At 36.5% G+C, this 25188-nt stretch overlaps 1 protein-coding gene across 1 annotated transcript; it reads left to right on the top strand.

Moving 5' to 3' along the window:
* Positions 1 to 21909: 21909 nt before the first annotated feature.
* On the top strand, positions 21910 to 23195 carry LOC139875135 (uncharacterized mitochondrial protein AtMg00810-like). The gene is made up of 3 exons (XM_071862499.1): positions 21910 to 21951; positions 22011 to 22112; positions 22365 to 23195. Exons 1-3 carry the CDS (start codon positions 21910 to 21912, stop codon positions 23193 to 23195), a joined length of 975 nt encoding a protein of 324 aa, XP_071718600.1.
* Positions 23196 to 25188: the final 1993 nt, after the last annotated feature.

Here is a 25188-nt window from a genome sequence, read left to right as displayed (position 1 = left end):
CCGTCCTTCGACAAAATTTTAAAATTTGTCTTTTTGTAGCGATTGTTTTAAAAGCTAAGATTTTTGGGTTTTTTCAATGTTTTTGGCATACTCTAATTCAATAAGATTAAAAATAATGATAATAAAAGTTCTCGTCCCTCCCTCGGGTAAAGCAATTTCGGTTCAAAGACCTAGTCTTCAACTTACGACGAATTTAAAAATCATATTCTTACTTAATGAGATAAAGTAAATTTTTGTTTTTAAATTCACACAACTTAAATATAAAATTCAAAATTATTATTAAAAATTCACACCAAACTTAAAATTTGAAATGCATAAAATTAAAAATTAATATTTTAAAAATTAAAAATTTACACCAAACTTAATTTAAAAATTTATAAATTCATACTAAACTTATATTAATTTTTCAAATATTTACAATTTTAAATATATTGTTTTTACAAAGTTTACAATATTAATTTAAGATTTAAATATTAAGATTAAAAACATGGTAAAAATAAAATTAAAAATCTTTTTGTCTTTTTATCCCACTTTAATCAATCAAATATTATCAAAAATATGCGCCCCTCTTTTTGGTAAAGTAATTTCGGTTCCAAGACCTAATTTAACTCATGACGAATTTTTGAAATATTTTGGGTTGATTGTTTAAAGATATTTATACCTTAAGAATAAACGTTAAATTTCGCAGTGATGTAATAAATTTTTGAATGATATCAATAATTTCGGTCGCCAAACCTAATTTTATTCAATACCAATTTAATACTTTTTAGCGAACAAATTAGCGTTTATTATTAAAAGGTTAAAAATAAAAATAAAAACTGTACAGACATACCTGTGAAATAGATTTCTTAGTTATATGATCTATCCCATTCATAAGATAGTCGGTTTAATTGGTTTTCCATGGCTACATAGGCGTAACCTCGAGCATTCAGTGTCTTTTCTTCTAAACATATGAACGGTCCGTCTCTGCATAAAGTAACAAATTCGGTATTTGAATAGGTTTGATTATTTGAACATTTACCTCCATGTGACCATTTTCCGAATTTGTGACATCGTTCTAGGTGTCGTGCTCTTCTTTTCGCTGCGGATTTTGATTTTCCTTTACCAAATTGTAACTTATTATCTTCGCATCTGGATTCTTTTTTAACTCCGTCCATTCTTTCTCTGATTACTGATACTATTTCACTCGGGAGTATATCATTATTTCTTTTTGTGATCAAAGCGTGTAGCATTAGACCATGGTTTAGTTCACAGGCAGTCTTCATTTTGTAAAAACCTAAAAAAAATAAAAATTCAGAATGGGGGGAGAAGACTAGTTCTTTAGGGTCTGCTAGGGAAAGACCATTCGGGTTCCATTTTCGAGAACTACACGAAAACAGACAATCTAACTCTAACAGAAATACATATTATCCTTTAAAGACTTGATTCTCCCCACACTTAGTTAGCTGTGGTGTCGAAATTGTGATTAACTTCGTTGTCGACTTCCATCGGACCATGTATGTAATGTTTAACTCTGTGACCATTAACTTTAAATTCCATCCCATTTGAATTTATTAATTCTATCATTCCGTATGGGAAAACTCTTTTGACTATGAATGGTCCAGACCATCTTGATTTCAATTTTCCAGGAAATAGCTTGAATCGTGAATTGAAAAGAAGAACTCTGTCTCCTTCTTTAAATTCTTTTGAACTTCTGATTCTTTTATCATGCCATTTCTTCGTTCTTTCTTTATAGATTAACGAATTTTCGTATGCTTCATGTCTTAATTCTTCTAATTCATTTAGTTGACTTAATTGTAGACGTCCGGCTTCATGTAAATAAAGATTACATGTTTTCAAAGCCCAAAATGCTTTGTGTTCAATTTCTACTGGAAGATGACATGCTTTTCCATAAACAAGTCTAAAAGGTGTGGTTTCAATTGGAGTTTTGTAGGCTGTTCTAAAAGCCCAGAGTGCATCCTCCAATTTAATGGACCATTCCTTCGGATTTGATCCTACGGTTTTCTCTAGAATACGTTTTAAAGCTCGGTTGGTATTTTCAACTTGTCCACTTGTTTGTGGATGATATGCGGTGGAGATTTTATGAGTTACTCCATATCTTTTAAGAACTTTCTCAAGTTGATTATTACAGAAATGAGTACCCCGATCACTTATTAAAGCTTTCGGTGTTCCAAACCTTGCAAAAAGACGTTTTAAAAAGTTGACTACAACTCGTGCATCGTTAGTTGGGAGAGCTTGTGCTTCCGCCCATTTAGATACATAATCAATGGCTACGAGTATATATAGATTATTATGAGATTTTGGAAATGGACCCATAAAGTCAATACCCCAAATGTCAAATACTTCACATACTTGGATGACATTTTGTGGCATTTCATCACGTTGACTTATTTTTCCGGCCCTTTGACATGCATCACAAGATTTGCAAAGAAGGTGTGCGTCTTTGTAAATTGTAGGCCAATAGAATCCAGCTTCATAAACTTTTCTTGCTGTTAGTTGAGGCCCATAATGCCCTCCTGTTGGTCCTGTGTGACAATGGTTTAAAATTTTACTAGCTTCATCTCCAAATACACATCGGCGTATTATTCCATCGGGACAACTTTTAAACAGATGTGGATCTTCCCAGAAATAGTGTTTTATATCACTGAAGAATTTCTTTCGTCTTTGGTACGATAATCCTTTTTCAAGGAATCCACAAACTAAGTAGTTTGCATAGTCTGCAAACCATGGGATTTCTTTATAATCTATCTTCAATAGATATTCATCAGGAAAGTTGTCTTGTATGGCCGATTCATTCAGAACTTCTAATTCGGGATTTTCAAGACGAGAAAGATGATCAGCGGCGAGATTTTCTGCTCCTCTTTTATCTCGGATTTCAATATCAAACTCTTGTAAGAGTAAGATCCAACGGATTAATCTTGGTTTAGCATCTTGTTTTGAAAATAGGTATCTAAGAGCAGAATGGTCGGTATAGACCACCGTTTTTGCTAGAACGAGATATGATCGAAATTTGTCAAAAGCAAAGACAATAGCAAGGAGTTCTTTTTCAGTAGTTGTATAGTTCGTTTGTGCTCCTTGTAATGTCTTACTAGCATAATATATAGGTTGAAATCGTTTTTCAATCCTTTGTCCTAAAACGGCTCCCATTGCAAAATCACTTGCATCGCACATTAGTTCAAATGGTAGATTCCAATTTGGTGTTATCATGATCGGTGCATTAGTGAGTTTTTCTTTAAGAATATTAAAAGATTTGATACATTCATCTGAAAAGATGAATGGCGCATCCTTTTCTAGGAGTTTATTCATAGGAGTGGCAATTTTAGAAAAATCTTTTATGAAACGTCGGTAAAAACCGGCATGCCCTAGAAAACTCCTAACTCCTCTAACATTGGTGGGATGTGGAAGTTTAGCAATTACATCTACTTTAGCTCTATCCACTTCAATTCCTTCTTTTGAAATTTTATGTCCAAGAACGATGCCTTCTTTAACCATGAAATGGCATTTCTCCCAATTAAGTACTAGATTTGATTTTTCGCATCTAATTAGCATTCGTTCCAGATTAACTAGACATGATTTAAATGTATCACCGAAGACTGAAAAGTCATCCATGAAAACTTCCATGCATTCTTCTATCATGTCATGAAAAATCGCCATCATACACCTTTGAAAGGTTGCAGGGGCGTTACAAAGTCCAAATGGCATGCGTTTGTAAGCAAAAGTACCATAAGGGCACGTGAATGTGGTTTTCTCTTGATCTTCGGGTGCTATTGGAATTTGAAAATATCCGGAAAATCCATCTAGAAAACAATAGTAACTATTTCCGGCTAATCTTTCCAACATTTGATCTATGAAAGGTAAGGGAAAGTGATCTTTTCTGGTGGCGTCATTTAATTTTCTATAATCAATACATACACGCCATCCTGTTACAGTCCTAGTAGGAATAAGCTCATTTTTCTCATTTGTAATGACAGTCATGCCACCCTTCTTAGGCACGCATTGAACTGGGCTTACCCATGGACTATCAGAGATTGGATAAATTAAACCTGCATCTAGCAGTTTAATAATCTCTTTCTTAACTATATCTTGCATATTAGGATTTAGTCTTCGTTGGCGTTGCACATACGTTTTATGACCTTCTTCCATAAGGATTTTATGTGTGCAATACGAAGGACTTATTCCTTTAATATCATGAATCTTCCATGCAATGGCTGGTTTATGAGCTTTCAACACAGAAATGAGTTGTGATTTCTCATTTTAAGTAAGAGAAGACGATATTATTACAGGTAATTCAGATTCACCATGTAAATAAGCGTATTCCAAATGGTTTGGAAGTGGCTTTAACTCTAATTTCAGAGGTTCTTCTATCGATGATTTATATCGATATATGTCTTCTTCTTTTAGCATTTGAATTTCTTCTGTTGTTGGTTCATATCCATTAGCTATAAGTGTAGCTAACATTTCAGCTTCATCAACTGGTTCATTACCTTCTCCTAAAGAACATTCTCCTGTTCCTTGTAATTCTGGAAATTCTTCTAATAATTCTGCATGTGCATCTATAGTTTGAATATAATAACATGTATCATCTGCAGATTGTGGTTGTTGCATTGCTCTATCAACTGAAAAGGTAACACTCTCATCCTCTATACTTAGGGTCAGTTTCTTACCGAACACATCTATCATTGCTTTAGTCGTGTTTAAGAATGGTCTTCCTAATATGAGAGGAACTTGAGAATCTTCTTCCATGTCCAAAACAACAAAATCTACTGGAAATACTAAAGTACCAACTTTAACTAGCATGTTCTCCATTATCCCTCTAGGATATTTTATTGATCTATCGGCTAGTTGTATGCTTATTCTGGTTGGTTTCAATTCTCCAAGGTCTAGTTTAGTGTATAGTGAATACGGCATTAGATTTATACTAGCACCTAAGTCTGCCAATGCTTCTATTGAACTAAGACTACCCAGAAAACATGGAATTGTGAAACTTCCTGGATCAGATAATTTTTCTGGTATCTTACTCAACAGCACTGCTGAACAATTAGCATTCATAGTAACAGCCGAGAGTTCTTCCATTTTCTTTCTATTTGAGATTAGATCTTTCAAGAATTTAGCATATCTTGGCATTCCAGAAATCACATCAATGAAAGGAAGATTTACATTTATCTGTTTAAACATATCCAAGAATTTGGATTGCTCGGCTTCAAGTTTTTCTTTCTTCATTTTACTCGGGTAAGGAAGTGGTGGTTGGTATGGTTTAACATAAGGTTTATCCTTAACTGTGTTATCTTCATTATCCTTTTCAACTACCGGTTCTTTTTCCTTATCTTGATCAGGTTGTGGTTCTTGTGGAGTAGGAATAGTTTCATCAGAAGTTACAGGTATTTCAGGTGGTTTAAGTGTTGTACCACTTCTTGTGGTAATAGCTTTAGCTGTTTCATTCCGGGGGTTAGCATTTGTATCACTAGGTAGACTTCCCGGTTTTCTTTCACCTATTAATCTTGCTAGGTTACTTACTTCTTGTTCCAGATTTTTAATAGAAGCTTGTTGATTTCTAAATGCTTGAGCATTTTGTTCATTGGTTTGTTTTTGAGATGTGAAAAACTGCGTTTGAGTTTCAACTAGCTTCGTCATCATATCTTCTAAATTCGGCTTTTTATCATCGGTTTGTTGTGGTGGTTTGTTTTGAAAATTAGGTCTTTGCTGATTGTAAGTATTATTGGATACTTGTTGATTGCTAGGACCTTGTTGGTTGTTGTATGGAATATTTCGGTTATAATTCTGGTTTTGATTGTAAATCGGTCTTGGCGGTTGATAATTATTCTGATAATTATTTCCAGGCCTTTGGTTTATGTATGAAATATTCTCTCTTTGTTCCATTGTTAATTCAATACTGAGACAATCTTTTGTCAAATGTGGTCCTCCACACTGCTCACAACTAATTCGTATTGAGTGAATATCTTTAGTCATCTTTTCCATTCGTCTCTCCACAGCATCTATCTTTGCGGAAATGGAATCTAAGTCATGGCTAGAATCGGCTCTAGCTGCTTTAGATGATCTAATGATGTCTTTTTCTTGGTGCCACTCATGTGAGTGGGAAGCAGTGTTATCAATAATTTTGTAAGCATCAGTTTCGGTTTTCTTCATAATAGAACCACCAGCTGCTATATCTATGTCTTTCCTTGTAGTGATGTCGCATCCTTGGTAGAATATTTGCACTATTTGACAGGTGTCTAAACCATGTTGCGGACATCCTCTTAACAACTTTCCATATCTTGTCCACGCCTCATATAGAGTTTCATTTGGTTTCTGTGTGAACGTAACAATTTCTGCTTGAAGTCTTACGGCTTTAGATGCAGGAAAGAATTGTTTAAGAAATTTGTCAACTAAAACATCCCATGTATCAATCGCCCCTTCAGGTAACGATTCCAACCAATCTTTGGCTTCTCCCTTTAAAGTCCAGGGAAATAACATGAGATATATCTGTTCATCCTCCACTTCTCGGATTTTAAATAGTGTGCAGATCCTATTAAAGGTACGTAGATGTTCATTTGGATCTTCCTTCGGCGCACCACTAAATTGGCATTGATTAGTCACCATGTATAGAATTTGTCCTTTGATTTCATAATCTGGCGCATTAATGTCTGGATGAGTAATTGCGTGACCTTGGCCAGTGCGTTTAGCTCTCATTCGGTCTTCCATACTTAAAGGTTCCAGATTCTCCATAATTGAATTTGTTGAATCGGTATCACTAGATGATTCTGATTTAATAGTTCGTTCCTCAACAATCTCTGTTTGAATGATTGGTGGCTCCGGAGGAAAGTTTAATGGTTCAGGATCTACGAACCGTTCCTGAATATTTTCCGGATTCTCAATTGTGAGGTCGGGTTCAAAAAATGGATTATCGGAAATTTGAACTGAAGTACTTGGTTGACTAGATGACGATTCTAAAGAAAAATCAACGGCGGTTATATTTGCTAAATGTCTTGATCTAGTTACAGGTGGTGAACGTACAAAAGGTGATGAACGTCTTGCTCGGTGCATTCACTGAATATCCTATTAGTTTTAAAAAGGAAAGAAAAATTATAATAAGTTATCCAATTAATAGACTTTTCTGATTTTGCCCACGTTTCGAATAGCCAAAAGATGCAGCAGAGGGGCAGGATTCGTTTGGTCTCAATATAATTGAGGACTGTTTGGCTCCAATAACCCGGTCCACGTACAAATCCAACTATTACTACGAACCAGAAAATTTTGATGTCTATTAATTTAACCACTTAAAATAAATTTTCGTAATTTTAAGAAATTTAGATAAGAAGTAGAAAAAATTCTAAGTCCTAAAAACTAGAATGGCGAGAAATAAGAGAGAAAAAGAGTTCGTCGCAAAAGGTCGAAAAAGAAAAAATGGTTGAAAAATAAAAGGTGACGGAAAAATAAAAGAAACTTATAAAAACTTAAAAATACTTAACTAACCTAACCTTATTACTACAACTAACTTAAAATTATAATCGCAAATTGAAATTACTAATTGGAATGACAATTGGTACATAGTAAAAGTCGTCTAAAAATATTAAAGCTTACAGGAAAAACTAAATTCCAAATGGAAATAACTTAAAAAGAAACTAAAACTTAAAATGGCGTCGCAAAATTCTAAAGCACCTAAATCTTAGTCTAAAGAAAAAGCACTTAAGGAATTCTACGGCAAAGCCTAAAAATCTAGGAGTAAAAATAACTATAGCAAAAACTAAGTTTAAAATTAAATATGAGCTAAAAATACAAAAGTTATGCTACAACGATTAAAAAGGGACAAAATATAAAAATATACAAAAAGTTGTAAAAAGTACAATTTTTATAAAAATATTATTTTTATATTATTTATTTAATAAAACTACTAATTTTATAATTTAATTAAACTTATTTAAACTAAAATATAAATTAAATAAAACTTAAATTAAAATAAAACTTAATTATAATATTAATTAGGGTTAATAATAATAATAATAATTAATAATCCGTAATAAATGCTGAATTAGGGCTTCTGTCTGTGTGTCAGGTACCCTCCGCGAGTCGCGGTATTTAATGCTTCAAACCCCGCGAGTCGCGGGGTTTCAAATTTCAGCTGACAGGTTTCAAATTCGACGCGTTTTTTCTTTATTTTTTTTTTTTGTTTTCTGTTTTTTTCTATAAATAAAAGATATTTAATAAAACTTATATTTTTATAAATTAAAATAAAAATAAAGAAACTTATAAAACTTAAATATTTAACAAAATCTTAAAAAATACTTATATTTTTGTTTTTCTTTTTATATTTTTGAATAATTAAAACGTATTTTTACAAAAACGAATTTTTAATAGAAGTAAGCTAAAAATCTTTTTTTTTTATATTAGCGTTGCGCTTCCGGCTTTTAAGATAATCCCCGGCAGCGGCGCCAAAAATACTTGATGTTATGCGAGGTGTATATAAAATAGTTATTAATTTTAGCAGGAAATACTATTAAATACGATACAATTTTACACAAGATATTTATTTATTTATAGAATGGATATACTTAAACCTTGCTACAACACTTATAGGCAGTGTACCTAATCGTACAGTAGTGTAGTTTTTAGTAAGTCCGGTTCGTTCCACAGGGAAATCTTTAAACAAAGCTCAACGCTATATTAGTTTACTTTTATTAAAAATACAAATATATATATAAGTAATATTATTATTATAAAGGGGGGTTTTTACCGTTTAATGACCGTTTTGTCGATTTTAAGACTTTAGTCGCAGTTAAAACCTAATGTAAAATATAAAATAAATACAAGACTTAAATTAAAGCGTAAAGTAAATAACGATAATGAAATTGCGAATAATAAAAGTGCGATAAAATAAACTTACGATAATTAAAAAGTACGATAATTAAAAGTGCGATTAAATAACAATAAATAAAAGTGCGATAATTAGAAGTGCAATTAAATATAAAATAAAGGAAATTAAATATGAAATAAAAGAATTATGCTTATTTAAACTTCCGTAATCATGATGTTTGACGTGTTGATTTTAGTTTTATGCCCATGGGTTAATTTTCCTTTGTCCTGGATTATTTAATATGTCCGTCTGGTTTTTGTCCATAACAGTCCATCAGTCATAAATATAAAGTGCGAGTGTCCTCATCAAATTATTCTTATACCCGAAGTTAAATATTCCAACTAATTGGGGATTCGAATTGTAACAAGGTTTTAATACTTTGTTTAATGAATACACCAGGTTATCGACTGCGTGTAAACCAAGGTTTTACTACTTTGTTAACAATTACACCAATTACCCTTGAATGTAATTTCACCCCTGTTTTAATTATTCTAGTGGCTATTAATCCATTCCCGTGTCCGGTTAAATGAACGATTATTCGTACATATAAATACCCCGCCCATCGTGTCCGATCGAGTGTATATGGTAATTTATAGGGACGCCCAATTGTAAATCTTTATATTAACATTAACAAACTATCATTTAGTTAAACAAATATAAAGCCCATTAATAGCCCATAGTCTAATTTCCACAAGTGTCGTTCTTTTGTCCAAACCCCAAATATGGTACAAAGCCCAATTACCCAATTTTAGTAATTAGCCCAACATCATGATTACTTCGTTTTAAATAAGCATAATAATAACTTAGCTATGAGACATTAATGTAAAAAGGTTGAACATAACTTACAATGATTAAAAATAGCGTAGCGTTACACGGACATAATTTCGACTTACACCCTTACAATATTCGCTAACATACCCTTATTATTAGAATTATAATTAAAATTAAAATATAAATTATAAATATAAATATAAATTTTACGTATGAATGAGGAAGAAAAAGATGATGATTTTGATCAGAATTCGGTTGGCTTTATAGGCAGTTTTCAATTTTGGGGCTCCGCGACTCGCGGTGAATTTTGCCTTCAAACTCCGCAAGTCGCGGAGTTTGAAATTCCAGCTCATATCTTGGAGTCTTTCTCTGCCGACGGTTTTTATTTATAAATATAATATATATATATAATTAATATAATTAATTATATATTATATTATATTTATATACCTAGTTAACTTGTAATTTTTAGTCCGTTGCGTCGAGCGTTAAGAGTTGACTCTGGTCCCGGTTCCGGATTTTCGAACGTCCTTGCGTACAATTTTATATTTTGTACTTTGCGTTTTGAATCTTGTACTCTTGTAATTTCGAGACGTTTCTTATCAATAATTGGAATCTTTTTGATTGTCTTTTGTACTTTTGAGCTTTTTGGTCGTTTGCGTCTTCAATTCGTCGAATCTGTCTTTTGTCTTCACCTTTTATTATTTAAACGAATATCACTTGTAAATAGAACAATTGCAACTAAAAGCTTGTCTTTCTTGAGGAATAATGCTATGAAATATATGTTCGTTTTTAGCATTATCACTCGGATACCAACTGAAATGTCCCATTCTTATTGATTAAAAACGTTCCATATTAATTGATTTCGTTGCGAGGTTTTGACCTCTATATGAGACGTTTTTCAAAGACTGCATTCATTTTAAAACAAACCATAACCTTTATTTCATCAATAAAGGTTTAAAAAGCTTTACGTAGATTATCAAATAATGATAATCTAAAATATCTTGTTTACACACGACCATTACATAATGGTTTACAATACAAATATGTTACAACAAAATAAGTTTCTTGAATGCAGTTTTTACACAATATCATACAAGCATGGACTCCAAATCTCGTCCTTATTTAAGTATGCGACAGCGGAAGCTCTTAATAATCACCTGAGAATAAACATGCTTAAAACGTCAACAAAAATGTTGGTGAGTTATAGGTTTAACCTATATATATCAAATCATAATAATAGACCACAAGATTTCATATTTCAATACACATCCTATACATAGAGATAAAAATCATTCATATGGTGAACACCTGGTAACCGACATTAACAAGATGCATATATAAGAATATCCCCATCATTCCGGGACACCCTTCGGATATGATATAAATTTCGAAGTACTAAAGCATCCGGTACTTTGGATGGGGTTTGTTAGGCCCAATAGATCTATCTTTAGGATTCGCGTCAATTAGGGTGTCTGTTCCCTAATTCTTAGATTACCAGACTTAATAAAAAGTGGCATATTCGATTTCGATAATTCAACCATAGAATGTAGTTTCACGTACTTGTGTCTATTTTGTAAATCATTTATAAAACCTGCAAGTATTCTCATCCCAAAAATATTAGATTTTAAAAGTGGGACTATAACTCACTTTCACAGATTTTTACTTCATTGGGAAGTAAGACTTGGCCACTGGTTGATTCACGAACCTATAACAATATATACATATATATCAAAGTATGTTTAAAATATATTTACAACACTTTTAATATATTTTGATGTTTTAAGTTTATTAAGTCAGCTGTCCTCGTTAGTAACCTACAACTAGTTGTCCACAGTTAGATGTACAGAAATAAATCGATAAATATTATCTTGAATTAATCCACGACCCAGTGTATACGTATCTCAGTATTGATCACAACTCAAACTATATATATTTTGGAGTCAACCTCAACCCTGTATAGCTAACTCCAACATTCACATATAGAGTGTCTATGGTTGTTCCGAAATATATATAGATGTGTCGACATGATAGGTCGAAACATTGTATACGTGTCTATGGTATCTCAAGATTACAAAATATACAATACAAGTTGATTAAGTTATAGTTGGAATAGATTTGTTACCAATTTTCACGTAGCTAAAATGAGAAAAATTATCCAATCTTGTTTTACCCATAACTTCTTCATTTTAAATCCGTTTTGAGTGAATCAAATTGATATGGTTTCATATTGAACTCTATTTTATGAATCTAAACAGAAAAAGTATAGGTTTATAGTCGGAAAAATAAGTTACAAGTCATTTTTGTAAAGGTAGTCATTTCAGTCGAAAGAACGACGTCTAGATGACCATTTTAGAAAACATACTTCCACTTTGAGTTTAACCATAATTTTTGGATATAGTTTCATGTTCATAATAAAAATCATTTTCTCAGAATAAAAACTTTTAAATCAAAGTTTATCATAGTTTTTAATTAACTAACCCAAAACAGCCCGCGGTGTTACTACGACGGCGTAAATCCGGTTTTACGGTGTTTTTCGTGTTTCCAGGTTTTAAATCATTAAGTTAGCATATCATATAGATATAGAACATGTGTTTAGTTTATTTTAAAAGTCAAGTTAGAAGGATTAACTTTTGTTTGCGAACAAGTTTAGAATTAACTAAACTATGTTCTAGTGATTACAAGTTTAAACCTTCGAATAAGATAGCTTTATATATATGAATCGAATGATGTTATGAACATCATTACTACCTTAAGTTCCTTGGATAAACCTACTGGAAAATAGAAAAATGGATCTAGCTTCAACGGATCCTTGGATGGCTCGAAGTTCTTGAAGCAGAATCATGACACGAAAACAAGTTCAAGTAAGATCATCACTTGAAATAAGATTGTTATAGTTATAGAAATTGAATCAAAGTTTGAATATGATTATTACCTTGTATTAGAATGATAACCTACTGTAAGAAACAAAGATTTCTTGAGGTTGGATGATCACCTTACAAGATTGGAAGTGAGCTAGCAAACTTGAAAGTATTCTTGATTTTATGTAACTAGAACTTGTAGAATATATGAAGAACACTTAGAACTTGAAGATAGAACTTGAGAGAGATCAATTAGATGAAGAAAATTGAAGAATGAAAGTGTTTGTAGGTGTTTTTGGTCGTTGGTGTATGGATTAGATATAAAGGATATGTAATTTTGTTTTCATGTAAATAAGTCATGAATGATTACTCATATTTTTGTAATTTTATGAGATATTTCATGCTAGTTGCCAAATGATGGTTCCCACATGTGTTAGGTGACTCACATGGGCTGCTAAGAGCTGATCATTGGAGTGTATATACCAATAGTACATACATCTAAAAGCTGTGTATTGTACGAGTACGAATACGGGTGCATACGAGTAGAATTGTTGATGAAACTGAACGAGGATGTAATTGTAAGCATTTTTGTTAAGTGGAAGTATTTTGATAAGTGTATTGAAGTCTTTCAAAAGTGTATAAATACATATTAAAACACTACATGTATATACATTTTAACTAAGTCGTTAAGTCATCGTTAGTCGTTACATGTAAATGTTGTTTTGAAACCTTTAGGTTAACGATCTTGTTGAATATTGTTAACCCATTGTTTATTATAACAATTGAGATGTTAAATTGTTATATTATTATGATATTATAATATATAATATATCTTAGTATGATATATATACAGTTAAATGTCGTTACAATGATAATCGTTACATATATGTCTCGTTTCGAAATCATTAAGTTAGTAGTCTTATTTTTACATATGTATTTCATTGTTAATACACTTAATAATATATTTACTTATCATTTAACATAATTAACCAAGTGTATCAATATCTTAATATGATTCATATGTACCTAGTAAGACGTTGTTATAACGATAATCGTTATATATATCGTTTTCGAGTTTCTTAAATTAATAGTCTCATTTTTATGTATATAACTCATTGTTAAAATACCTAATGAGATACATAATTATAATAAAATCATGTTAACTATATATATAACCATATATATGTCATCGTATAGTTTTTACAAGTTTTAACGTTCGTGAATCACCGGTCAACTTGGGTGGTCAATTGTCTATATGAAACATATTTCAATTAATCAAGTCTTAACAAGTTTGATTTCTTAACATGTTGGAAACATTTAATCATGTAAATATCAATCTCAATTAATATATATAAACATGGAAAAGTTCGGGTCACTACAATACCGGTCACTTTGGGGGTGTATAACAGCACCACAGACCCGGATGATTTCCTGCAAATTTTTGAAGGTGCCATGAAAACCCAGCACTGGAGTGACGAGGTGGCGTGTCATCTCTTTCTGACGGTACTACAGTCGGCCGCCAGGGAGTGGTTTGCAAAGTTACCACCTAACGGTATCACTTGCTTCACGGACTTGCGAGAAAAGTTTCTCCTGCAATATCAGAATCTCCGCCGGCACACGTATACGCATCTGTATGCTCACGAAATACCGATGTACCGGGGAGAGAAGATCAAAAGTTTCATCACAAGGTACATGCTGGAATGTCAAAAAATCCCAGGACTCCCGGAAACACAACAGATTTCCGGATTCATCACGTGCCTGGACAAAGACGCACACCCGTCACTTGTCTCGGAACTCCGTTGGAACATCCCGGGTACATTTGCAGATGCCGTAACGGTAGCCAGGCAGTACCAACACTCGAGAAGGGAGAGACAAGCTGAGTATCATCGAGAATAAAGGAAGAGAGAAGAGAAAAGAAGCGACAGTAGACACCGCCATGACAGTAGCGGGCGCAATGAAAGCCACAATAAACATCACAACAGTCACGGCAAGAGTCATGATAGCCATAGGCATGACAAAGGTGCCCAGAAGCCGTACGACAAAGGGTCCCTAATTGACAACGTGAAGGCAAAGTTTACTCCGCCGGCACCGCTGGAGAAGCGTGACGGTCAAAAGTAAGACAAATATTGCGAGTTCCATGAAGACAATGGCCATGATACCGATGAATGCAAGGCACTAATACGTGAAATCATCGCCAAGATAAAAGCAGGTGAACTCAATCACTTGTTGACTGGAAGGAAATTCAAAAAGGCCGACCCCAACAAAACGTTTAGTTGGCAGAAAGATGACGGAAAAAAGCGAGAGAAAGCAAAGGATAAAGTTGTCATCAACATGATTAACGTTCAGAAGGACGATTTTTCCCCACAGAACTCCTGGAAAGATGCTGCCATCACTTTCCCGGGAATACCAACATGGTACTCGTGGGATGAACCGGTAGTCATTACCGGACTGATAGATGGATTCCCGGTGAACGAGATGTACACTGATACAGGAAGTGAAGTTGAAGTGATATACGCTCATTGCCTTTCCCGATTACCCAAACGCGTCGGGAAAAAGATGAGACAATCTAGTGCCATCATCTCTGGATTCTCTGGCCACGCTGAAGAAACAATTGGAAAGCTCAAGGCAACAGTCACGGTAGGCACTCGACCCAACCTTCGCAGCGAATAAATCGACTTCTATGTCGTCAAATCTGTGACAGCGACGAACGTAATACTGGGGAGACAATTTTTCAAAAAGATCGGCGCCATAGCATCCACTGCTCACGGTATACTCAAGCTCCCCACCCGGCAAGGCGTGGTAACGGTTCAATCCACCCGACACCCTTTTTCTGACAATGAAGCTATTCAAGACAGACAAAATGACGAGTCACAGAGAACACCCCATGTCATGGAAGAGGAACGTGTCTCGGTTCTTAGAAGATAAACCTTTTTCTCCCCGACGACACATCCAGGTAACAAAAGTTCAGACATCCTTCATAAAGCAGAAAAGGTAATTGCCGGCCGACGTCGTCAGTCAGAGTGGGAAAAATCTCTTAATGGCATGCGTGGAAAGGTTAAACCCCTTAGTTCAACACTCAAATGGTCAAGGACCGAAAGTCGTGAAAGTTCCAACCGAGACAAGATGGCGGTTGAGGAAAATGAAAGTGGATGAAATAGTAACTGAAGTTTCGATGGGTACCGTGATTGAACTTGATCACCTCAATCCACGGTTATCTTGATTTTTATCTTTTGTTTCTTGTAATAAAAGATCTGATGTATGTCTTTCCTTTTCAAGGAATTAATAAAAAGCTTTTTACCATTTGCAATAACTTTGTCATTATGTAATTCACAATGTTTACACAACTATAAACGACCAGCGGCAAAATGGATTCCGACATCCACATAAGTCCCATGCCCGTTTTGTACCCCCTAAGAGGTGACTGCCTAGCCCTCGCCGGTACAAGTTTATACTGATAAACGGCCAATGAGTAGATGGCATAAACACGCGTGACTGCACGGTGTACATGCCAAAACTAAACAAATGTATTTCTAGGTATACATATGAAGATATGAACTAGTTCAACTCAAGAAAAATATACAAAATACTTGAAATTAACATTTCACCAACAACTGTACGCGAATAATTACAAGTTTAACCCAAAAATGCACAACCGTGCAGTACAAATTTTCAGAAATTAAAATCCAAGAGCTGCTGAACGGTCGTGTCGTCATTGGCACAAAGGTCCTCAAAGCTGCCAAAATGAATTTCCTTCAAAGCATTTGCAGCAGCCTGAACCGACTCCATGGAAGATGGATTCAACTTCTGAGCAATCTCGGAATGAAAGGAGGTAACCCCACTAGCGTGATGCTTCTGCATCAACATGACAACATGAGTAAAGTGGGCCGACGCGACGCTGTTCAAATAATCCTGAAAAGGCACCTTTACAGTAGGTGAATTGATAGCTTTTTTCAGAACAGCAGGGAAAGTGCCACGCAAACGTTTGCACTCTTCTCGAGCAGCAGCACACTTTTCTTGAGCAACAGCAAGCTCACTCTCCTTCTGGCCGAGTCCCTCCTTAGCCACCCTCAGCTGAGTCTCCAAACTCTGGACAGCTTCCCGGGCAAGTGGATCCTGAGATAACTCGAGACGGGCTTCTAAAAGTTGGCGCTCCAAGTCTGCCACTCGCCTCTCCCTGTTAAACCCTTCTTGAATAAGCGTATTCAACGCCATCAATGCCCGAGTGCGAATAGCCATAGATTCTTTGCAAGAAAGGGCAGACGTCGACTGGGTAAGGGAGGAAGAAACCCCTTTTTCCAGAAAGCTTACACAACTAGGATAGTTAATATCCAATTGAGAAAAAGCACGAACAAGATCATCACCAATAGGCACCCGGAAGTGCATTTCATCAATGCTCTCCAGGTCAAACTGTTCAGCATCACTTATGTTCAAAGGCTCCGTCTCGATCACAGACGGCTCAGCAGTGACTGCAAAAATAAATAAAAAAGAAATAGTCAGAGACAAATCAAACTGTTTATTACCTAAAAGAAAAGCAATGAGAGAAGAGATGTTCGTTTTAACGAAACAAGAATTACCTTTAGCTTTCTTCCTAAGATGAGGAAGCTCGTGAATTTTCCTCTTCACCACTAAATTATCACCCGGAACCTCAGGACCGGGAAGATCCAAGCCAGCACCATCACCAACATTGTGCTCCAAATCCTGCGGCACAACATCCGGCTCCTCCCCAGGATTCACCGGGACAATCTCCACCTGGATGTCTGAAAGGTCACCAAAAAACAAAAAGGTAGCAAACTCCATCACTGTTGTATAAACATCAAACGAAAACAAGGTTAGTGTGCGATAAATTAACCTAGCAGCGTAACAGTTGGCTGGGATCAGTCTTCACCTGCCCCATTAAAACGAAGAATAGGTTTAGTGTTCGGGTCTGGCCATTGGTGGCTAACCCCGCCTAATACGAGCATATCCTCTGGATATGGACGTTGTGGATACTCAAACCCCCGAATAGCCTCTATACATGCCTTCTCGGCAGCATTTAGAGTCGGAATTTTGTTGACTCTTTTCTTTACGTCAACTGCCCATTCGCACAGCTTAACGAATCGTGGTGGCAGTCCTTCCCTATCAACAAAAAAGAAAGATTCCCGCCACTCTTTTAACGACGTGTCCATATCCCCAGTAAACTTGATTCCTGCTCTACGTTTGATAGTGAACCATCCAGTTTCGGACTTCGAAACAATAAAACAGAATCGGAACAAATGGAAGGAAGGAAGAATGTGATAGTAGTTGAAATACATCTCCCACATTACCAATTTCTGGTACGCATGAGGATGTACCTGTGCAGGCGCTATGCCATAATGATCGAAGAATTGGTACATGAACTCAGAATAGGGCAATCGAAAGTTGCCCACGCTAATGGTATAACCATAAAAGGTAACCATTCCTGGAGGAGGCTTATGGGCCCTATGAGTAGCATCAGGCACCCTCAACGAATAACGAGATAAAAAGGGGTACTTTTGTACCATCTCGTCAAGATACTCATGGCATACTAGACTCTTAATATCATTAACATTTACAGAAGATCTACCAGAAGTTTCGGGAACATCTACACTAGCAGAAGTGGAAGACTGATCCGCCATATGAACGAAAACAAAAAAAAAATAAGTAAAAGAAGAAGGAAATAGAAAAGGTACCTTTTTCGTAAGAAAACTGTTGGTTTTTGGAGAAGAAGCATTTAGGGCTCAAAGGCTGTAAAAAGTAAAAATATCGAAAAAAGGACACTATTTATAGGTTTTAAGAAAACTGATCCAACGGTCCAGATCAAAAGATGGATCGACAAAAAGTAATGATTAAAAGGGCAAAAGAAAATCTCTCGAACGCCGTTCCAAAAGTTGAAAAACGGAAAGAACACGAAAAGGGAGGCGCATTTGCAGAAATTGTCTTTTCATGCTAACAAGCATTAAATGCACATCCAATCAGGAAGCGTGGCTTTGTCTCGAAAGTTTGACAACGGTAACCATTCCGGCTACCCTCATCAAACTGGGGGGACTTGATGATACGCATAACGATCCGTCTCAAAACAGGCAATCGTCTCGGCAAAAACCATACCCTGCACTACGCGTCCCGGTTTGCCAACTCCTTTTCTCGTAATCCGTCTAGCCGATTCCCGGACACTCTACCATGTCGAACAAATGGCAAGACTAAGAACCTGGACGACATACATGTAACCGGCACCTTGCAGCCGGTCAAGATAGTCATAACTAGGCACCACAAAGCTAATCGTCATAATCGTGACCACGAAGAAACACTTCCCAAGTATTTGGCATGACCTACCCGGCTGAACTGAGAGCATCGTAATTCCTTAACCGACACCAACGTCTCATTGCACTAAACCGGCATACGGACACTCCCGGGACAAGCACGTGGTCCCAGAACAAGAGCGCGTCACCTCGGAGCTGTCACTTCATCCCGAAATGACCACTTGATCATGGAACAAGAACGCGAGCAAGTCGCGTGCCACGTCAGCCCGTGAATATAGGAAAGTTCGTTAGAATCTGTTATTCCCCACGAAAGGGACAGGTGCCACGTCACCCCTCGAGATTGGAAAAGTTTGTAACAACTATGAAAGGGACATGTGCCACGTCATCATTCCCTCCATAACATCTATAAATACACAAGTGAAATGATTCACTTACACAACACTGGATGCTTTAACGTTACTCTGCCCAAATCAATTGCGATAACGTTACTCCAATCATTAACTTAATTCCGACCAGTGCTCCGATCACCATCCGAGTTAATCCACACTAAGATATTAACTTATTCGATTCCGATCGAATAAGGTTAATTCACTTGGTTGTTTTACGCCCTTGGAATCCAGTATCCAAATCGGGGTTTGCACAATTATTGGAGTTAAAACAATCAACCTACTCTTTTTCCCAAATTAAGCACTCAAACCCGAAATCTAATCACACTTAACGATTTTGGTTTGATCATAGGCAAAGAACATTTCATACTCTCTTTTCAAAGTAATCATCTTGTTCTGCCTTACCTCACCCATACCCTCATAGGTGACATCTAGATAGTCTATTATAAGCTTAGCATTCAGCTTTCCCTTAATCAGTTTAAACAATGGGTTAGGCAATGTTATAGCTAACATGGTTCTGATCTTAGGGTCAAGTCCAACACGACTTTTGTCCTCAGCAACCCATTCAGATGGGGGAAGAACAACCTCTCTACCAGGAAGGAACATCAGGAGCGTCAACAGTAGCTGGAACACTTGCAATAGTCTCAGTTGGGACATATGGACCATCTGTGGCAATGCCAGGCATGAGTGGGTCAATAGACTCAAGATGAAGCATGAACCTTGTCTTCCAAGTTTCATACTCCCCTTCATTAAATTTGGGTGGTCTATTGGTTAAGTCATTTTCAAGGTAAGCTGTATTTGAGTATGCAGCCATGTGAGAATTCAGATCCAAGATATTAAATTATCAAGAATGAAGCTCTGATACCAGTTGTGGTCCCTTGATAAACAACATGAGTATTGTAGAGGAGGTGAATACAATTTCTTTTAATTAACTTAACAGTTAAACACGATTTAGTATTCAAGCAAGTAAATTAAGTAGAGTCACAGGTAATTTTTCAGCAGTTTATTCTTTATTGATTAAATCATAAAGAATTACAACTATCCTTGGTGGAATGATAGTTGGTTGATACAGATTTACCTAAATTATAGCTATGAGGATAACTTAAAGCTATTACATGTTTTGGACTCTAAATAATAAAACCCACACCACTAGTTTTTACAATAGTAGATACATCAATTTATAGTAGTCATATTATCCGTGTAATTATTCCATTGTCCACTGGTACATAGGATGTCTGTACTTGTGGGGACAATTGTGTCAGAGAGCGTGCTCCCTTCTTTCCTCTTTGGTAGCCATTTGCAGGAACATCCCTATTCGGTTTGGCACCACTATTTGTTTAAACAAATAGAATGTTGTGTTCCCTAGGCGTTGACAAAGGATAACCCATGTCTGCACATGCGTTAAACTTCTGCATTCCCACGTGGTCTTGTAAGGTCACTTGTCAGCCGCCGATGCGTATCCTTTTCTGTTCAACTTTGTCTTTGACTTCTGTTGAATAGTACGATTGATGTAGACCACTCAGGAAACCACTATGCTTGTAATGGAGCATAGCTGTCTTGTGTTGTATGCTGCTTACCAGGTATACTGGTTCTTCTCATGCTGAGTTCCTTGATATTCTTGAATTGCTGGGTACACATCATGTGCCTATTCGAAGAATACTCTCTACCTTGTGCTGGTAGACTAGGCAGCATACTAAACACTTGACATAGCAATATTTGTTGTCTATACATAAACAAACTTGTGTTGGCTGCAAATAATATTTTAATGCCAATAAATTCTGTTTTGTCATAATTAAATCCTCAATTACTTTGGGGACTCAACAATTATACATTCTGAAGTTTGATGTTTGGACTTCTCCTATTACTAGCATGAGTGATTTTAAATATTATGTCATCTTTCTTGATCATTATACACATTATTTGTGGGTTTATCCATTGCGACACAAATCTGAAGTTTTTGACAAGTTTTTACATTTCACATAAAATGTTCAAAATCAATTTAAATGTACTATAAAATCTTTTCAGTGTGATAATGGTGGTGAGTACGATAACAACACATTTCATGACTTCTTTGCCAAAAATGGTATCCTTTTTTCGTTTTTTATGCCCACACACATCTCAACAAAACGGAAAATCTGAACGAATGTTGCGCACTATTAACAACACTATCCGTACACTTTTATTTCATGCTTGTCTTCCTCCTACATATTAGGCGAAGGCTCTCCATATGTCCACCCATCTACTCAACATCCTACCATCTTCGACCATTCAAAATGACACCCATCATTATCGCCTTTCCCCTACCTAACCACTCCCCATAAACTCGCCTAACGATCTACGCCATGTATATTCCTCGATTATCCATCAGACCATCGTGGTTTCTGTTGTCTTAACATATCCAATCATAAAATCATCATCTCTCGTCAGGTCGTATTTAACGAAACTGTTTTCCCTTTTAGCTCGGTTACTCCAACTAACTCTCCATCATATGACTTTTTAGAAGATCCTTCCCCTTCATTACGTCCAGCATTTCAGCCTGTCTCTCCAGTTCTGTCCTCGGATGCGGCCTCCTCATCACAGAGTGACACACCTCCACTTACCTCCACTACAAATTCCCCTACCACACCTCCAGCCACCTCACCATCTCCGACACTTCTACCACCCATGATCACTCGTGGCAAACACGGGATAACTAAACCCATAACCCGACTTAACTTACATACTACTACCTCACCATCAGTGGCCAGTCTTACTTACAGGCTCTTAAGGACCCTCACTGGCACAAAGCCATGGATGAGGAATATCATGCTCTTATTTCTAATGGCACTTGGGTACTTCTTTCATGCCCTCCGGGGCTAATGTGGTCTGATGTATGTGGTTATTTAAGCAGAAGTTTAATGCTGATGGTTCCATGGCTCGTTACAAAGCCAGGTTAGTTGCTAATGGAAAGAGCCAGCAGATTGGCATTGATTGTGATGAGACTTTCAGTCCGGTTGTCAAACCGGCCACCATTTGTACTGTGTTAAGTTTGGCTGTCTCCCGACACTGGCCCATTCATTAGCTTGATGTGAAGAATGCTTTTCTTCATGGTGACTTACTAGAGACTGTTTACATGCATCAACCACCTGGATATCAAGATACTAGATTTCCTGACTATGTTTACCACTTGCAGCACTATTTATATGGCCTGAAACAGGCACCACACGCTAGGTACTAGCGGTTTGTTGATTTTGTTCTAACACAGGGTTTTCAGCGGAGTCGATGTGACTCGTCTTTATTTGTATATCATCACGGGTCCTCTACATCATACCTTCTTTTATATGTTGATGACATTATTCTTACTGCATCGTCCACTTCGCTGCTACAGACCATCATTGGTCAGCTTAGTAGAGAGTTTTCTATGACTGATTTAGGGGACCTTAACTATTTTCTTGGCATTTCAGCCACTTGCAGCTCTACAGGCATGTTTCTTTCTCAGAAGAATTATTCTATATACATCTTAAAACATGTAGATATGGTACATGGCAAACCTTGTCGCACGCCTACCGACACATTGTCCAAATTAGACGACACCGGTCCACCTGTTGCTGATCCCACCTTGTATAGGAGTTTTGCAGGTGCTCTTCAGTATCTCACGTTCACTCGACCTGACATATCCTATGTTGTTCAACAGATTTGTCTTTTCATGCATGACCTACGGGAGCCACATTTTCTTGCTCTAAAATGCATTTTGCGCTACCTTCGTGGCACACTTGATCATGGGTTACAGATACATGTCACATCCACAGATGGCCTTGTTGCATATTCTGATGCTGATTGGGATGGGTGCCCCACAACACATCGCTCCACATCTGGCTATTGTGTTTTCCTTTGTGACAATCTATTATCATGGTCCTCGAAGCATCATGAGGTTATCTCGAGATCTAGTGCCGAGGCTGAATATCAGGGTGTAGCTAATGTTGTTGCTGAAACATGCTGTAATGTCCCAATCGGCCGAACAAATAACAAACATATAATTTGGAAACAAAATCAACACCAAAGCCAAAAGGCTATTCTTATTTCAAGTGAAAGATAATGATAAAAAGAAAACTGAGTTCCAGGGGAACAAAAAGCCCTGCTTAAATAAGAGGAAATAACATATTACATAGACTTATCAAATTCCAGTATTACTTCTTTTATTAAATAGACTTATCAAATTCCAGTATTACTTCTTTAGCTTCTGCCCTTCTTTTTCTTTTTGGATCCATCTTCAATTCCCACCAAATAATCAAATAAAGCTGTGGGCTGGTTTGCGAGTTGGGCTGGATCTACATCATCCTCCCCTTCTTCAGAAAGACTCGACCTCGAGTCTACATCATCAACACTATCACCCTGGTACGGTGACAAGTCAGCAACATTAAAAGTTCCCGATACGTTGTAGTGACCAGGTAGTTAGATCTAGTACGCATTGTCATTGATACGATCCAAAACTCGAAAGGGACCATAATCTCTAGGCTTGAGTTTACCAAATCTTCCGGCAGGGAAACGCTCCTTCCTCAAATGTATCCAAACTAAATCTCCCACTTCATATACAACCCGTTTCCTGTGTTTGTTGGCTTGTGCTTGGTACACATTATTTTGCTGAATAATACAATCCTGAACTTGTTGATGCAAGGATTTAATTTTGTCAGCTTGAGCATATCCCTCACTTTGATCAGAATTAGAAACAGGTCTTGGTAATAAGTCAAGTGGAGTCAAAGGGTTGCTACCATACATGACTTCAAAGGGGCTTTTACCTGTTGTCCGGTTAACCGAGCTATTAAAAGCGAATTCTGCTTGAGCCAAAGTTAAGTCCCACTGTTTAGGGTGTTCCCCCACCAAACTTCGCATCCGATTTCCCAAGCTCCTGTTGACAACTTCGGTTTGACCATCCATTTGTGGATGGTGTGAACTACTAAAGTGTAGCTTGGAACCCATACGCGTCCATAAAGTCCTCCAAAAATGACTGATAAATTTCACATCACGGTAGGATGTTAATGTTTTCGGAATTCCATGCAACTTAACTATCTCTGTGAAATACAAATGGGCGACCTGACTAGCATCAAATGTCTTTGCACATAACTGAATCTTTATGTTGTTGGGTCCGAGGTAACCCAAGCATAAAATCTAAACTAACATCCTCCCATGGAGCATGTGGTACAGGTAAAGGCATATATAACCCAGCATTACTCCCATGCGTTTTCGCGATATGACAAACTCGACATCTAACGACCACTCGATGAACATCATGCACCATACGTGGCCAGTAAAAACGGTTTGTAATTAAATACAAAGTCTTTCTCATTCCAAAATGGCCAGCAAGGCCCCCACCATGGCTTTCCACAATGATAGCATCATGTAAGGAACTATGTGGAATACATAAACGCATATCTCGAAAAAGAAACCCATCATAGATATAAAAAAGAGAGAAAGTTCCATGCGAGCATTTGGACCATATATCTTTAAAATATGGATCGTCCCTGTACAAAGACTTCCATGTATCAAACCCTCGCACATGGTGTTGCATTGTTGACAATAATGCATGTCTTCGACTAAGGGCATCAGCTACTTGGTTTTGCGCCCCTGCTTTATGCTTAATCACAAACGAATAGGCTTGCAATATTTCTACCCACTTCGCATGTCGAGGACTTAGTTTATGTTGGCCTTGAATGTACTTTAAAGACTCATGATCCAAGTACAATATGAATTCAGCGGGTAACAAGTAATGTCGCCAAGTCTCTAGCGTGCAGACAATGGCATAAAACTCGCGATCATATGTGGAGTATTTACGCCTCACTTCGTTTAGCTTCTCACTAAAATAAGCCATCGGTCGCTTATTTTGGCTCAAGACACCACCGATTCCAACACCCGATGCATCACACTCAACCTAGAAAATGTAAGAAAAATTAGGTAATGCTAGGACAGGGGCTTGAGTTACCTTAGCCTTTAAGTCATTAAATGCATTGGTGGCGTCAATAGACCACGAGAACTTCCCAGCCTTCATACATTCGGTAACGAGAGTAATAATCGTGCTAAAGTTTTTTATAAAT

The sequence above is a fragment of the Rutidosis leptorrhynchoides genome, chromosome 11 (assembly GCF_046630445.1).
Source record: "Rutidosis leptorrhynchoides isolate AG116_Rl617_1_P2 chromosome 11, CSIRO_AGI_Rlap_v1, whole genome shotgun sequence".
NCBI classification, from domain to species: Eukaryota; Viridiplantae; Streptophyta; class Magnoliopsida; order Asterales; family Asteraceae; genus Rutidosis; species Rutidosis leptorrhynchoides.
Note: the sequence above shows the minus strand (reverse complement) of the source record. Positions and strands in the feature narration are given on the sequence as shown.